Below are 14534 nucleotides of genomic sequence, written 5' to 3'. Positions count from 1 at the left end.
ACTAGAGAATTTCCAATTGTCTATACTTTTACTTCTACTCCACTACATCTCAGAGGCAAATATTGTACTTTTACTCCACTACAATTATTTGAAAACTTGAGTTACTTTGCAGATATAAATTATTATATTATAAAACATACATTAACCACTTCAGCCCTATTTTACAACAAGGCTATTTGAAAATATCCGATCAACGCGTCGCAGTGAGCTTGTAGATCGGCTATTTTCAAACATTTTAGTACTTTTACTTTTGGTACTTTAAGTACATTTTGATACCAATACTTTTGTACTTTTACTCAAGTAAAATTTGAATTCCGGACTTTTACTTGTAACAGAGTACTTCTACATTGCAGCATTGATACTTTTACTTAAAGTAAAACATTTGAGTACTTTTTCCACCACCGTCCACCGTCCATGTGTATGTAACTCAGAGAGCATAACCATTTACAATTTCCTATTTAGGTACTTAGCAGACGCTCGTATCCTAGAGCGACTTACAGTACAATAAGCGAGGTAAATAATTGCATACATACTGTAGAATGCAGAGAGAACGGTGCATAGTGCCCTAAGAAACTAGGACACAAACCATGAAACTAGCATCTGTCTAAAGCAATATGTGTCTATCTAAATAACTATCTGTACATTGAAACTACAGGATACCGGGTACACAATGAACCTGGCATCTGTCATCTACTGTAAATAACAATCTGTTTACCTGGTACCCTACCTGGCTGGCATCTGTCTAAACAGCATGCAATCTAAATTATACATTCTTAAAGGGACAGTTCACCCCCAAAATGACTTTTTTTCCCTATCTATTAGTCACCCCATGGAGAATTCATGGATATATTTTTGGTTTTTGTCTCATTCCTAAGCCAATAATTTGATGACCGGCAGCGGTTCTGGTAGGAGACACAAAGAGTCTCCTATGTGTCTCCTACCGGAACCGCTGCCTACCGGTCCGCTGGTCATCGAATTATTGGCTTAGGAAGGCTGTTTTTGGGTGAACTATCCCTTTAACATTTGTGGTCCAGAAAAACTGACCTAATTAACAAAAACGTGGGAACGACATCCAAATGGGACCCTGTATCGAGTGGTGTCGTGGAGGCCACACAGACCCAAGTACCCAAATGGCTACTTTGCATTACAGGATTTACAAGGGAGTGTGAAAATGTATCCTCAGATTCCTCACACCTCACATCTATAGGCTACACGCAGAGCCGGTACACAGCATGTTGGCTTCAGTAGGGCTGCTGCCAGTATCCTGTCTGCCCGCAACAATGCCTCGGCCACCGTCGAAGAAGAGAAAGATACTCGTTCAAAGCAAACTCTTTAGTTTCAGCTCTATAATTCCTTGAATTTGTATTAGTTTAAAAAGACTAAAACTAAGCTAAAAAACATTTCCTATACAAACATGTTTCCTAATTTAAGGTAAAATAAAATGTGCGCGGTGTGCGCGTGCCGTGCGTGCGAGTGTGACGTCATTAAAACACTGTCCTGCCAGTAAAATAATCGTTGCCTGTATCCATTGGTAACTCTGAGCGAGTGTGTGTGTCCACTAACGGGGTCCGTTTGGTTACATCTGTACACACTCGGTTACATTAACACCCAGGGCTTCCGCTGCCACAAACAAGCCACGACAGCTGGAAATGATTCCAGGCGGCAGGCAGCAGAATGAATGGATGGTGCTGCTTGTTGTAAATCAGTACCAAGGACATCTCCCTTGAGCTCAGAGCCATTAACGCACTCTGGATTCTGCTCTAGGTACCAAGAGCTGCTGTTCACACACTAGTATGGACACTAGCAGAGCTACAGTAACATATCTGGTGGTCAATAGCACACACAGAGAGAGACAGTGTAATAGAGACAGACAGTAGGAAAGATGAGAGAGACAGTGTAGGAGAGACAGACAGTAGGAAAGATGAGAGACAGTGTAGGAGAGACAGACAGTAGGAAAGATGAGAGTGACAGTGTAGGAGAGACAGACAGTAGGAAAGCTGAGAGAGACAGTGTAGGAGAGACAGACAGTAGGAAAGCTGAGAGAGACAGTGTAGGAGAGACAGACAGTAGGAAAGATGAGAGACAGTGTAGGAGAGACAGACAGTAGGAAAGATGAGAGTGACAGTGTAGGAGAGACAGACAGTAGGAAAGCTGAGAGAGACAGTGTAGGAGAGACAGACAGTAGGAAAGATGAGAGTGACAGTGTAGGAGAGACAGACAGTAGGAAAGCTGAGAGAGACAGTGTAGGAGAGACAGACAGTAGGAAAGATGAGAGACAGTGTAGGAGAGACAGACAGTAGGAAAGATGAGAGTGACAGTGTAGGAGAGACAGACAGTAGGAAAGCTGAGAGAGACAGTGTAGGAGAGACAGACAGTAGGAAAGATGAGAGTGACAGTGTAGGAGAGACAGACAGTAGGAAAGCTGAGAGAGACAGTGTAGGAGAGACAGACAGTAGGAAAGATGAGAGACAGTGTAGGAGAGACAGACAGTAGGAAAGATGAGAGTGACAGTGTAGGAGAGACAGACAGTAGGAAAGATGAGAGTGACAGTGTAGGAGAGACAGACAGTAGGAAAGCTGAGAGAGACAGTGAAGGAGAGACAGACAGTAGGAAAGCTGAGAGAGACAGTGTAGGAAAGACAGACAGTAGGAAAGATGAGAGAGACAGTGTAGGAGAGACAGACAGTAGGAAAGCTGAGAGAGACAGTGTAGGAGAGACAGACAGTAGGAAAGATGAGAGAGACAGTGTAGGAGAGACAGACAGTAGGAAAGATGAGAGTGACAGTGTAGGAGAGACAGACAGTAGGAAAGCTGAGAGAGACAGTGTAGGAGAGACAGACAGTAGGAAAGCTGAGAGAGACAGTGTAGGAGAGACAGACAGTAGGAAAGATGAGAGTGACAGTGTAGGAGAGACAGACAGTAGGAAAGCTGAGAGAGACAGTGTAGGAGAGACAGACAGTAGGAAAGCTGAGAGAGACTGTGTAGGAGAGACAGACAGTAGGAAAGATGAGGGAGACAGTGTAGGAGAGACAGACAGTAGGAAAGATGAGGGAGACAGTGTAGGAGAGACAGACAGTAGGAAAGCTGAGGGAGACAGTGTAGGAGAGACAGACAGTAGGAAAGCTGAGGGAGACAGTGTAGAGATATTGACACATAATGAGCACAAGGTATTGAACACATTCATCTTTTAACAAAACTTCATTCAAAAGTTTTCCACGCACGCGCACACACACACACACACACACACACACACACACACACACACACACACACACACACACACACACACACACACACACACACACACACACACACACACACACACACACACACACACACACACACACACACACACACACACAGTGTCCCAATTCAACATTTTTGAACCCTACCAGCCCTATCCTGGGATGATATCATTTGGCGAAAATAGCAGCTCTTCAAGCTCACAATGCGTTGCATTTTTGGCAAAGATAATTGGCGTAAAGGGACAAAATGAGGGGGCCTAGTATAGAGCCATGGGGGACTCTGGCAAACAAAGTATATACGGGTTAAGCGGTTAAATTACACATGTTTGCAGAGAAGAGGCAGCAATATGGCTTCAACTGTAACAATCTCTCTCTTCATTAATCTTCATCAATTCCCCCACAGCCATCCTCTTATCTCTACTATATTGTAGTCTGGATTGTGGGATAAACATAAATTGAGCAGATGAAAAAGAGAACGAAACAGACCGACAGACAGAGACAATGAGAGACAAATGAGCAAAAGAGAGAGATGAGAAATAAGCACTAAAATAGAGACAGAAAAGGAGAGAGACAAATATAGACACAGAGAGAACAGTGTTGGGATACAAACACAAAAAAAACAGGCAGAGAGAGAGAGAGAGAGAGAGAGAAAGAGAGAGTGAGAGGGAGGGAGGGAGAGAGAGAGAGGGAGATAGAGAGACCCCAGTAAGGAATGAGACTGTGCGCTGTGCTAGTTGATGACTGTTGGATTAAGTGACAGATGCCCTCTTGTCCCCAGGCTTGAACGGGCTGGTATTAGTGACAACAACACTGCTACTGTCACTATGTTTATGACTCTATAACCATCATCACCACTACTGCTGCTACCACCACAGCATGACTATTACTGCCACCATTACAACAAATACTACTACTATGGCTATAGGGTTTTCATTCATAGAGTATGCAAAAGATGAAGTTAAAGGGATATTCCACTTTAAAAAAAAGTCGTTTTATCGTCTACTCAGGCTTTTGTCAGCCCCCCAGACAGTTTTTAAGTTGCTTGATTCAGTATTTGATATTAATTTCATTAGACACACACCCTTCCTATGCAAACCCATTATAACTTTAAACTACATTTTGTTAGATGTTAGATTCATCAAACACACCCGTCCTTGGTTCTGGCGACTCATCCTGCCCTCCTAATACGTGAGGGGGCCGCGTTTTTTTTATTACTTTTTTCATATATATATATATATATATATATATATATATATATATATATATATATATATATATATATATATATATATATAAATAAAATGTATTTCGTTTTTTCATTTTCCCAAAAAATATATATAAAAATAAATGAAAAGAGTAATTGAAAAAGCACGGTCTCCTCACGTATTAGAAGGACAATATCAGTCACCAGAACCAAGGACGGAGTTTGAAGTTACAATGGGTTTGTATGGGAAGGGGGCGTGTCTGATAAAATGAATATCAAATATCTAAATACTGAATCAAGCAGCTTAAAAACTGTCCGGGGGGCTCACAAAAGCCTGAGCAGACGATAAAATGACCCAATTTAGTTTTTAAAGTGAAATATCCCTTTAAATTTGTAATCGTGACAACCCTACACGCAGGGGGTTGAGTCCTTACAGTTAGGCACCTGAGCCTGGTGGTGTGGAGTCTGGAAACAGCATTCTCACATAGAGGAGCTCCTCCTCCCCTCCAGGTGGGAGAGAGAGCGGTGTGCACCGTGCCTGTGATTATATGGCATCATCTGTGGATGTGTTCTGCTGGTATGTGAACTGGTGGGGGTTCAGTCAGTGTGGGGGCTGGCAGCCTGCTATTGATCAGCTGATTTAACATGCTTTTCTCAAAGCATCTGCTCGCTCTATAGGGGTGTGAGGGCTACGGGACGACAAGACAGTTAATCTAATCCAGTTCCCTTTGCTTTTGTCCAGCACTGGAATTGTTGTAGCTCAGTGGTTCTCTCAACCAGTGGTCCGGGGACCACAAGTGGTCCTTGAGGGGGTTCTAGGCGGTCCCCAGCTAAATGATGTAGAGTTGGTAACCAAATGGACCCTTATAGATCTTTAACAAATTTCATCTAAATCCTAACAGTTTTTTTGAAAAAGCTTGTGTTGCTATATCAGTGGTTCTCAAACTTTTTCATGTCAAGGACCACCCAAAATGATATGTATTTGGCCGTGGACCCCCATCTCAAAATATTTTGTTCCAGGGATCCCCAGAAGCAAAGATTTGAGTTACAAACGTTAGCTTTAAAAATATATATATTCAAAGATTCGCACACATTTTCTCAATTTTTCAAAAATAGCAGATCTACAAGCTCATAGCGCGGCACTCGCGGTGTAAAAATGACACAGATGCGTTCCAGGTCTTAATGGGTTAACTCTTGAGAGCGTAAAATGGTTTAATTTTACGCTCTCAAGAGTTCAATTATTGTTAAACATCTGCATGACTTAATTAAAGAATTGTTATTTTTATCAGCGTTTGCCTGTTATCTCTCCTATGGTACCAACATCAATACAGCATGGATGGAATTGTGGACAAAAAGTCTTGGGTCTGAGAGGCTAAATCTCATCAAACGATGGTCTGTGGCTCAAACGTCAAAATAAATAATGGACCTTGATGTGAAAAAGGTTGAAAACCACTGTTGTAGCCGATCAGAAACAGGAGAGGATTGATTGTAAAATGTGTGTGAAGACTCCTTATAGCTGCATGGTGCATGCTCTGAACACCCCCCCCCACACACACACACACACACCCCACCCCCCTGGAATGCCATCTGCATGGCCCTGCTGCTCATCACCTCTGATTCAGCAGGGAGCGCTGGGGTTGACGTCATCCTCCGTTTCTAATGAGAACAGCATGTTTTTATTGTCTCACCTCGTCCCCTTTTATAGGAGACATTATGAGACATCATAATCGTTGCTGTCGGGCAGAAACCTCTTATATCCATATTTGTTGTGTTTTTTTAGTAAATTAAACTAAACTAAACGCCCCTATTTGATCATACTACAGCGTCACAAAAAAAGCATCAACATTTGCAAGCTCTAAACCAGGGGTCTTCAACGTTTTCAGGCCAAGGACCCCCTAGCTGAGAGAGAGATGAAGCAGGGACCCCCTCTATATTGTATAAAATTGTGTTTCAGATTACTTTTTTTGTTGTTGTTTACTAGGTCTGCTCTATTTTCCCTCTACACCTATACCTCTTTGCCAAAAATAGCCGATCTACAAGCTCACAACGCCTCGCGCTGCGAGGCGTTGTGAGCTTGTAGATCGGCTATTTTTGGCTAAAGTTCTCCTCAGAAAAGGGATGCTAGGGTTCAAGTGGTTAAGGGAAAAAAATCCTATCACATAAAGATTCGGCGGACCCCCTGTAGTAACTCTGAGGACCTCCTAGGGGTCCCGGACCCCCTGTTGAAGACCCCTGCTCTAAACATTTTGAGCTCGTTTTGAGCTTGTCGATCTACATCGAATTAGAATCCTGAAAAGTACCAGTTTTTTTGGACATATGAGGTTTCCACCCGACAGAGACGATATACTGGACACACGCACGCACGGGCTAGAGTCTAACCGTTAGACTCATTTCTTGTACAGTACTGTATGTGTGTCTATTTTTGATCTGCCATTGTTTTGAAAGGCTGAGAGCCAGGGCACACAATGGACAGCGTACTGTGTGAGAGTGCATTATGACAATAAACTTGGTCACTGATGGAAAAACAACAGACCAATAACGTCCCTTCAAATGCATGAGCTAAACATTGTAAAACAAGAAATTAATAAATACAATATATATATATATATATATATATATATATATATATATATATATATATATATGTTGTAATCCAATTCAACCGGGAAAGCATCTGTGTCATTTTTTATTTTAACCACTTTAAACAGTATTAAAATAGCAGATATACAAGCTCACAGAGTGTTGTGCCGCGCTGCGAGCTCGTAGATCTTTGAGAATTTGTGCAAATCTTTGAATATATATATATATATTTTTTTTAAAAGCTAAATTATTTTACTCAAATCTTTGCTTCTGGGGGTCCCTGGAACAAAATATTCTGAGATGGGGGTCCGCAGCCAAATGCATATAATTTTGGTGGTCCTTGACATGAAAAAGTTTGAAAATCACTGATACAGCAACATCAGTGGTAAAAAAAAACACTGATATAGCGACAAATGAATTGGCATTAATTTTCAGAATGGGCCTCAAGTCTTAATGGGTTAATCCAACATGATTTCAGTTTTTTCTGTGATGTCCGTGTTTCCATCGGTGCTGTGATGATGTGGACCATAATGTGATGTGGACCATAATGTGATGTGGACCATAATGTGATGTGGACCACATGGGCCATGAAACCCGTACAAGCCCCACAATGGAATCTCAAACCTGCATGTCTGTCACACCAAAACGAGGTCTGCTTCTTATTTGTGAGGCCTGTGGTGAAAGGTTAGCTTTCATTACGCTAACGACGTGCTAACGACCCGCACACATAAATAAACAGTGTGTGAGTGAATAAGGATTTATGAACAGAGAGAGAGTACCGCTTCTCAACACGAGGTCCGGGGACCACAAGAGGTCCACCATGGACCTTTACGGGTCTGTAGCTCTGAGAGTGTACAAATGGAACCAATTTTGAGAGTGTACTGTACACACTCAGAGTTAAATGAATATTAAGGATTTTACAGTGTATATTAGGGTCCCAGAGATAGGGATGGGACCATATGAAAATTACACGTCACGATAACTGAGGCAATTTTTTTTTGCGATTAACGATATTATCACGATAATCAAAATATGCTTCAAACTTAAAATTATACTTTTGTTAACCACTTGAAACCCCAGCATCCCTATTCTAGGGGGGAATGTTCGTGGTGTGTGTTTGCCCTGTTAGGGCAACCACACTAATTAAAATCTCTGTGATATGATTATTGAGAGTTTTTTTTATCACAATAATAACGATTATTGTCCCAACCCTACCCGGAGATCAAACATTTGATCAAATGGGGGTCCGTGGCCTAATAATGCATAATAAACTGGGGGTGCTTGAAATTAAAAATGTTGAGAATCAATGAGATAGAGCAGCAGTTTACCAAACGGCCCACCCACTTGTCAGTGGTGCTCCAACTTTTTCATGTCAAGGACCACCCAAAATTACATGTATTTGGCCGCGGACCCCCATCTCAAAATATTTTGTTCCAGGGACCCCCCCAGAAGCAAACATCTTAGTTAAAAATGTATGTATTAAAAGATTTGCACAATTTTTCACGCTTTTTCAAAAACAGCACTCGGTGCCGCACCATGAGCTTGTATAACTGCTATTTTTTAATAGCCAAAGAAATCTTAAAACGACAATAGATGCGTTCCCGGTCCTAATGGGTTAATGTTACTTTATCCTTAAAATCCAATTATTTGGGGGGGCCCCACTTGCTATATCCTCACGGCCCACCAGCGGACCACAGGCTGGGAATCGCTGAGCTAGAGGAACAAGAGCAGAGAACCAGAGGGAGATGATGAAGGAATAAGACTGGAGGAGGATGAAGACAGACTGAGATGGAGGGGGCGGGCTGCCTGGAGGGGGAAAACCAACATCCTCTGCTGAATACAGCTGTCTTTATTGGCCACCGATCAACAGAGAGGTGCGCTGAGACAGCCAATGAACAGCCACCTTCTTTATCTACTGTACATTCCAATGCGGTGGGAAGAAACAAACTACATTTACTGAAGTACTGTACTTATGTACAATGGTAATTTTACTTAAAGATTTTAGGAAACAACAAAGTCTTATGCACACCTGACCTGATCTCTCAAGAAAAGATTCAGAGCTGCACTACTGAATCTGTCGGGAGCAGGCCGCGCTTTACCCAAACAAATGTAGTGAGTGGGATTTACATCTGTGCGTTCCCACTGGGAACAAACCCAAACTCATTTAACAATAGCGTCCTCGGAGCCGACAAAACCACGGAAAGTTACTAACATTTTAACTTGCTCTTTCATCAAAGAAACAAGTGGGCTTATAGCCAAAACGATCCATGTTCTTTGGGAGAAATGGTGTTAGTGTTCTGTGGATAAATATTGTTAGTGGGAATGAAAACATAGGCGCACCACCGGAAGTGGAGGGCTGAGGGTAGAGACCAAACACCGGTTTCCAGTCATCGTTGGTCTAATCACTCCCCCCAGAGTCAAATGCAAGAGTGAAAAACGCTGGGGCCGCTGTTTTTCCTTTTTATTTGACGATGGGTTTCCCAGATTGCACCTGACCTGATCAGCTCAGAGACGGGTGCGCAGAACAGTGGTTCTCAAAACATTTTTGGCTCAGGGTACCCTGTAAATAACCTTTTCATCCACGGCACCCCTGAATCACCCGTGAATTAGAGGACACATTATATATCATATTACGGTAGGTAAATATGTAAATCTTTCCCCCTAAGCTACAAGTATGTCACGACGAAAACAATATCCGTTCCCATTAGGACAGATTGAAAATAACTTTAACCACAGCATCCCTAATCTGGGGGAAACATTAGCCCCCCCAAAAAAGCCGATCTAGAAGCTCATAATGCGTCGCAACATCTCGCAAGGCGACGCGTTGTGAGCTTGTAGATCTGCCGTTTTCGGTGAAGAGATTTGGCGTAGATGGAAAAAGAATGCATCAAGTACTGTGCATCTCAGGTATAGAGGGTCTAAGTGGTTAAACTGAAGTTATATTGATGAATTCCAAATATCAAACTACTCTGCGGCACCCCTGGACTTGTGTCACGGCACCCGCTTTGAAAAACCCTGGTGTAGAATACAATAAAACGAACCGCACAGCGTCTACACTTGCACAATAAGGACAACTTAATTTAGGCAACGTTTCGGTCAATAGACCTTCTTCAGGCATTAAATATTAAAAAAAAAAAATGAAAATATTAGCCCGGACGGTTGGCGTAACCGTCTGGGCACCTATAGGCTGGTAAACCAGCCTGACAGAGTGTTGCGGGTTCGACTCCCGATCCCGACGGCCTTTGCTACATGTCACTCCCCATCTCTCTCCCTCCCCATTTCCTGTCAGCCTACTGTCCTATCAATAAAAGCCAAAACATTTCTTTTTTTTATAGTAAATATTGCACTTTTTACTCCAATACAATTTTTGGACAGCTTTAGTTTAGCAAGCAATTTGTTTTGGAAGAAATCTGTACGAGTAACAAAAAGTGTTTTTCAATGAAATTGCAAAAAAGGGAGAAACTCTGGTGAGGCAAAAAAAGAGACATGGCCTATAGGGGACGTTACATCATGATCCAAGGACTCCGGGGAGGAAAAAAACACCCAAAAAGATCTCCGACCTACTGTTCAACAGTAAAAGGCCTTAACGTAAAGTGGGGCGTGTATAGCGCCACCATGATGCAGATTTGAAAACTATGCAAGGTGAGACTTCCTTGGTCTACTGGCAAGATGTATAGGACAATTGGCACTGATCGGTCAAGCAGTTTGCGAGCTTAGCTCTGGATAGACAGACAGACAGACAGACAGACAACAGGCAGACAGACGGGGCGAAAACATGGATCTCCGGGCCTGGTCTTCGGCCTGCCGAAGGTAGAGATAAAACAGTGTGCTGTAATGGACATACAGACAGCTCCCTGGCTATAGCAATCTTTAGGTTATAAATAGACAGGTCCCTTGGGCAAACAGAGTACAGTATGTAGGCTACAATCAGACAGTTCTAAGGCAATGGTTCTCAACCTTTTCAGGCTGTGACCCCTCAAAATAATCATATTTGAACTGGGGACTCCCCCACCCTGACAAGCACTTGGAATGTAGGAGATAAGGCATTCAATTTTGACTCTGTTCCACAGATTTATTGTGAAGATAGACAATCTTGTATATTGTCTATTTTCTTTTTTCCCCCTATTTCTTATATTATTTGACAATTTGGCCAATGTTTGACCAGTTTTTATATTATAGTTTGTTTTCCTTTTTAAGTATTAAAAAGGCCTTAAAAGTCCTTAAAATTGTCACTTCACTGTCATCTGGAAACCCCTCCCCAAAAGAATCATGTGAGGACCCCCAGACTCACAGGTTGAGAACCATTGGTCTAAAGGTTACAGGCACTGACTGTCCTCACTGACTGTACCCAGAACAGAAGGCAGACAGCTAGACTGTGGGCTGAACAGAGCACAGACAAGACAGGTCAGCTGTCACCTATTGAAGTGTGATGGGGAATTACTGTTGCGGTAAATGAGTCACTGCTACTGTAGCTACTGTAGGCTAGCAGGTCCCTCTTGGCTATCATTAAGTAGCCTTTCTGTGTCCAGACTCAGCACTCCAGAGAAAGTGTTTCTTTCATGGCAGAGTGCTCTGGATATCAGAATGATGAATGCCCCAGAGCGTTTTCCAAGGTTTGCATGGAACACATGGTTTTTGAAGCACTTGGGTTTGATCCCAGCGTAATCAGCGTTATTAGTACAAATAAATAACCTAACTCAGCCAACCTTTTGCGGATCAAGGCCGAGATTTCCCTCTATATACCAGCAGTTATCAGCCACTGTAGTAGTGCAGTGTGGTGGTGTTTACCTGCAGACACACACTGCCCTGTCGCTGTATTTTGATGATTTGTTTTGGTAGAGACGGGGATGTTTAAACTCTTAAGTGTTTTGCCAAATATTTGGGGGGCCACTTGCTTCAGCCCACACAGGCTGGGAATCGCTGGCCTAGCTGAAATAACAGATATAATGAATGGCAGACACCAAATCCTTGTGACTGCTCTAGCAGCAGATCTGGATGGAGATCCTGCTCTCAGGAGAAGGGGTTAGGAGGAGTGTGTGGGAGCAATCAGACTCTCCTCTGCCATGTTTGTTGATGTTTTTTTTTTTTTTGTCCCGCCTCTTCCTCGGTTTTGATTGGTCGCTTGAAATAAGTGCCACGCAATCTCTAAAAGTTTAACTGTTTTCTACTTGATGTACCCCAGGGCGCTCCGCTTAAAAACGCCAGGTGCCGAGAGCACCGAAAACGCAAGGCACGTTGCTGGGAAGAGGAGCGCTCTTGGCGAGTTTTTACCTTAGAAATGCATGGCAGAATGGAGCTGGTAGCTCAAATAAAAAACCTTCTTTTGTGGACAGAGGCCCTCAGGCGACAGTACAAAATATTAAGGCCTTCTTTGGATATATGTCAGTCAAATGTCATCACAGTAAAAAAGGCTTGCTAGCAGAATGCTTGCTGTGCACACAAAGCTGACTTCTGGCTCTATTTCTTTCTTATTTAACCATAATCAATAAACAATTATTAAACAATACAGGAAGTATAAAGAAGAGAGGTGATGTAATTATTCAATAAGGTATTCTGTAAAGAAAAAGAGCAGTTAACTGCGATTGTCATAGGCAAAAATACACAAGACTTGCCACTTAACTTATCAGACCTATAAATGTCAACCAAACCCAGACTCTAGTGACATACGTATCGTATATAAACACACAGTCACACCAACATACTGAGTTGTACTTTAACTCTGACTATTAAAAGACTAATTCCAAGAGTAAAGCAATTCAGAGAGTTATAGAACCCAAATTTAATTTGTTTTAAATTATTTTTTGTGTAGCCTACCTGTCATGATTTATGACTTCATCTGCTTGACCCAGCACACATGTACGTAAGCATATTGATATCAATATGCTTACGTAGATGCACATGTGTGTGCTGGGTCAAGCAGATGAAGTCATAAATCATGATGCACACACATGTGCATCTACGTAAGCATATTGATATCAATATGCTTACGTAGATGCACATGTGTGTGTGCTGGGTCAAGCAGATGAAGTCATAAATCATGACACTACCTGTTGTTTACTGCTTTGGCTCTAAGGGTGTTTCATCTCAATGGACCTGTAAGGATCCATCATTTGTACACTCTCAGAGTTACAGCCACATACGGGTCCATTTTGGTTCGGGGGGGACCCCTGGAATCCCCTCCTCAAGGACCCCTGGGGGTCCCCGTACCCTACTTGAGAACCGCCGCTGTAACCTATACCAAGGCACAGATTGCATCAATCAAACACACACACACACACAGGTCCATTTGGTTCCTAACTATCTAGAATGCATCTGTGGGACCCCCTGGAACCCCCTCAAGGACCCCATACCGCGAGAACCATCGCTGTAACCACCAGTCCAGTAGACCTAAGGGTACCAAAAGGCACAGATTTGCATCAATCTCACACACACACTCCCACCTATCTAGGGGGACCCCCTGGAACCCCCTCAATGACCCCCACTTTGACAACCACAGCACCAGTCCAGTAGTAGACCTATATATACACCAAAGGCACAGATTGCATCAACAATCACACACACACACACACACACACACACACACACACCTATCTAGGAGGACCCACTGGAACCCCCTCAATGACCCCCACTTTGACAACCACAGCACCAGTCCAGTAGTAGACCTATAAACCAAAAGGCACAGATTACATTGCATCAACCACACACACACACACACACACACACACACACACACACACACACACACACACACACACTTCACACTATAGTCCACCTACCGGAACCCTGCGTGGAACATGTACATCCTGGGGCCCCCTGGACCTCCTCCCCCGCCTCCTCCTCCTCCTCCTCCGTACCTAGGCGACGTGCTGAAGAGGAAATCCTTCTTGATGGACACGTAGCTGATGAGCGACAGGACGAGCAGAGCCACGCTGAACATGACGAGCCCCAGGGCGCTGGCCAGACGCACCATCCTGCTGCCCTGAGCCACCGGGCCGAGCCGCGCACATGCCCGGCGTGCGAGGGAGAGGAGAGCCGCCGAGGAGGAGGAGGAGGAGGAGGAGAAGGAGGAGAAGGAGGAGGCGGCAGAGGACAGCACGGAGGACAGGAACCGCATCCAAAATAAAGAGAGAAGGAGGCGATGAGAAGGAGAAGGCTATGATATGGACGATCAGGACAGATTTAGATAGATAGATAGATAGATAGATAGATAGGACCGAGTCACAGCAGCGTTTTACACCGGAGACCACATTCTTAAAAGAACCGAGAGAGCCGAGGACAGAGAGCTGAGAGAGAGAGAATGAGAGAGAGACGCCGGCTGGAAAATAAAGACAGATGGAGGAGAGAGAGAGAGATAGATAGAGGGAGGGGAGGGGGATGGACACAAAATGACGGTAACCAGAAGACTCGCCCCTAAACACGCTCGCCCCCATTGTTTTTCTTTTTTTCCCCTTTCGTAGACCGCTCGCCCCCAGCGGCTCTTGTATTTTTTTTGACTGAGGATAAGGT

The 14534-nt window shown here is 43.4% G+C and overlaps 1 protein-coding gene across 1 annotated transcript in view; it reads right to left on the bottom strand.

Annotated features, from left to right (window-relative positions):
* The window catches only part of st8sia3 (ST8 alpha-N-acetyl-neuraminide alpha-2,8-sialyltransferase 3), a 35686-nt gene extending 21473 nt beyond the window's left edge, over positions 1-14213 (bottom strand). Inside the window, exon 1 of the mRNA XM_080419075.1 lies at positions 13805-14213. Coding sequence (XP_080275201.1) covers positions 13805-14142 — 338 coding nt within the window. The 5' untranslated portion in view covers positions 14143-14213. The remainder of the gene's footprint in view (positions 1-13804) is intronic.
* Between the last annotated feature and the right edge of the window lie 321 nt (positions 14214-14534).

The sequence above is a fragment of the Gymnoscopelus braueri genome, assembly GCF_963280865.1.
Source record: "Gymnoscopelus braueri genome assembly, chromosome: 22".
In the NCBI taxonomy this organism is placed as follows: domain Eukaryota; kingdom Metazoa; phylum Chordata; class Actinopteri; order Myctophiformes; family Myctophidae; genus Gymnoscopelus; species Gymnoscopelus braueri.
Note: the sequence above shows the minus strand (reverse complement) of the source record. Positions and strands in the feature narration are given on the sequence as shown.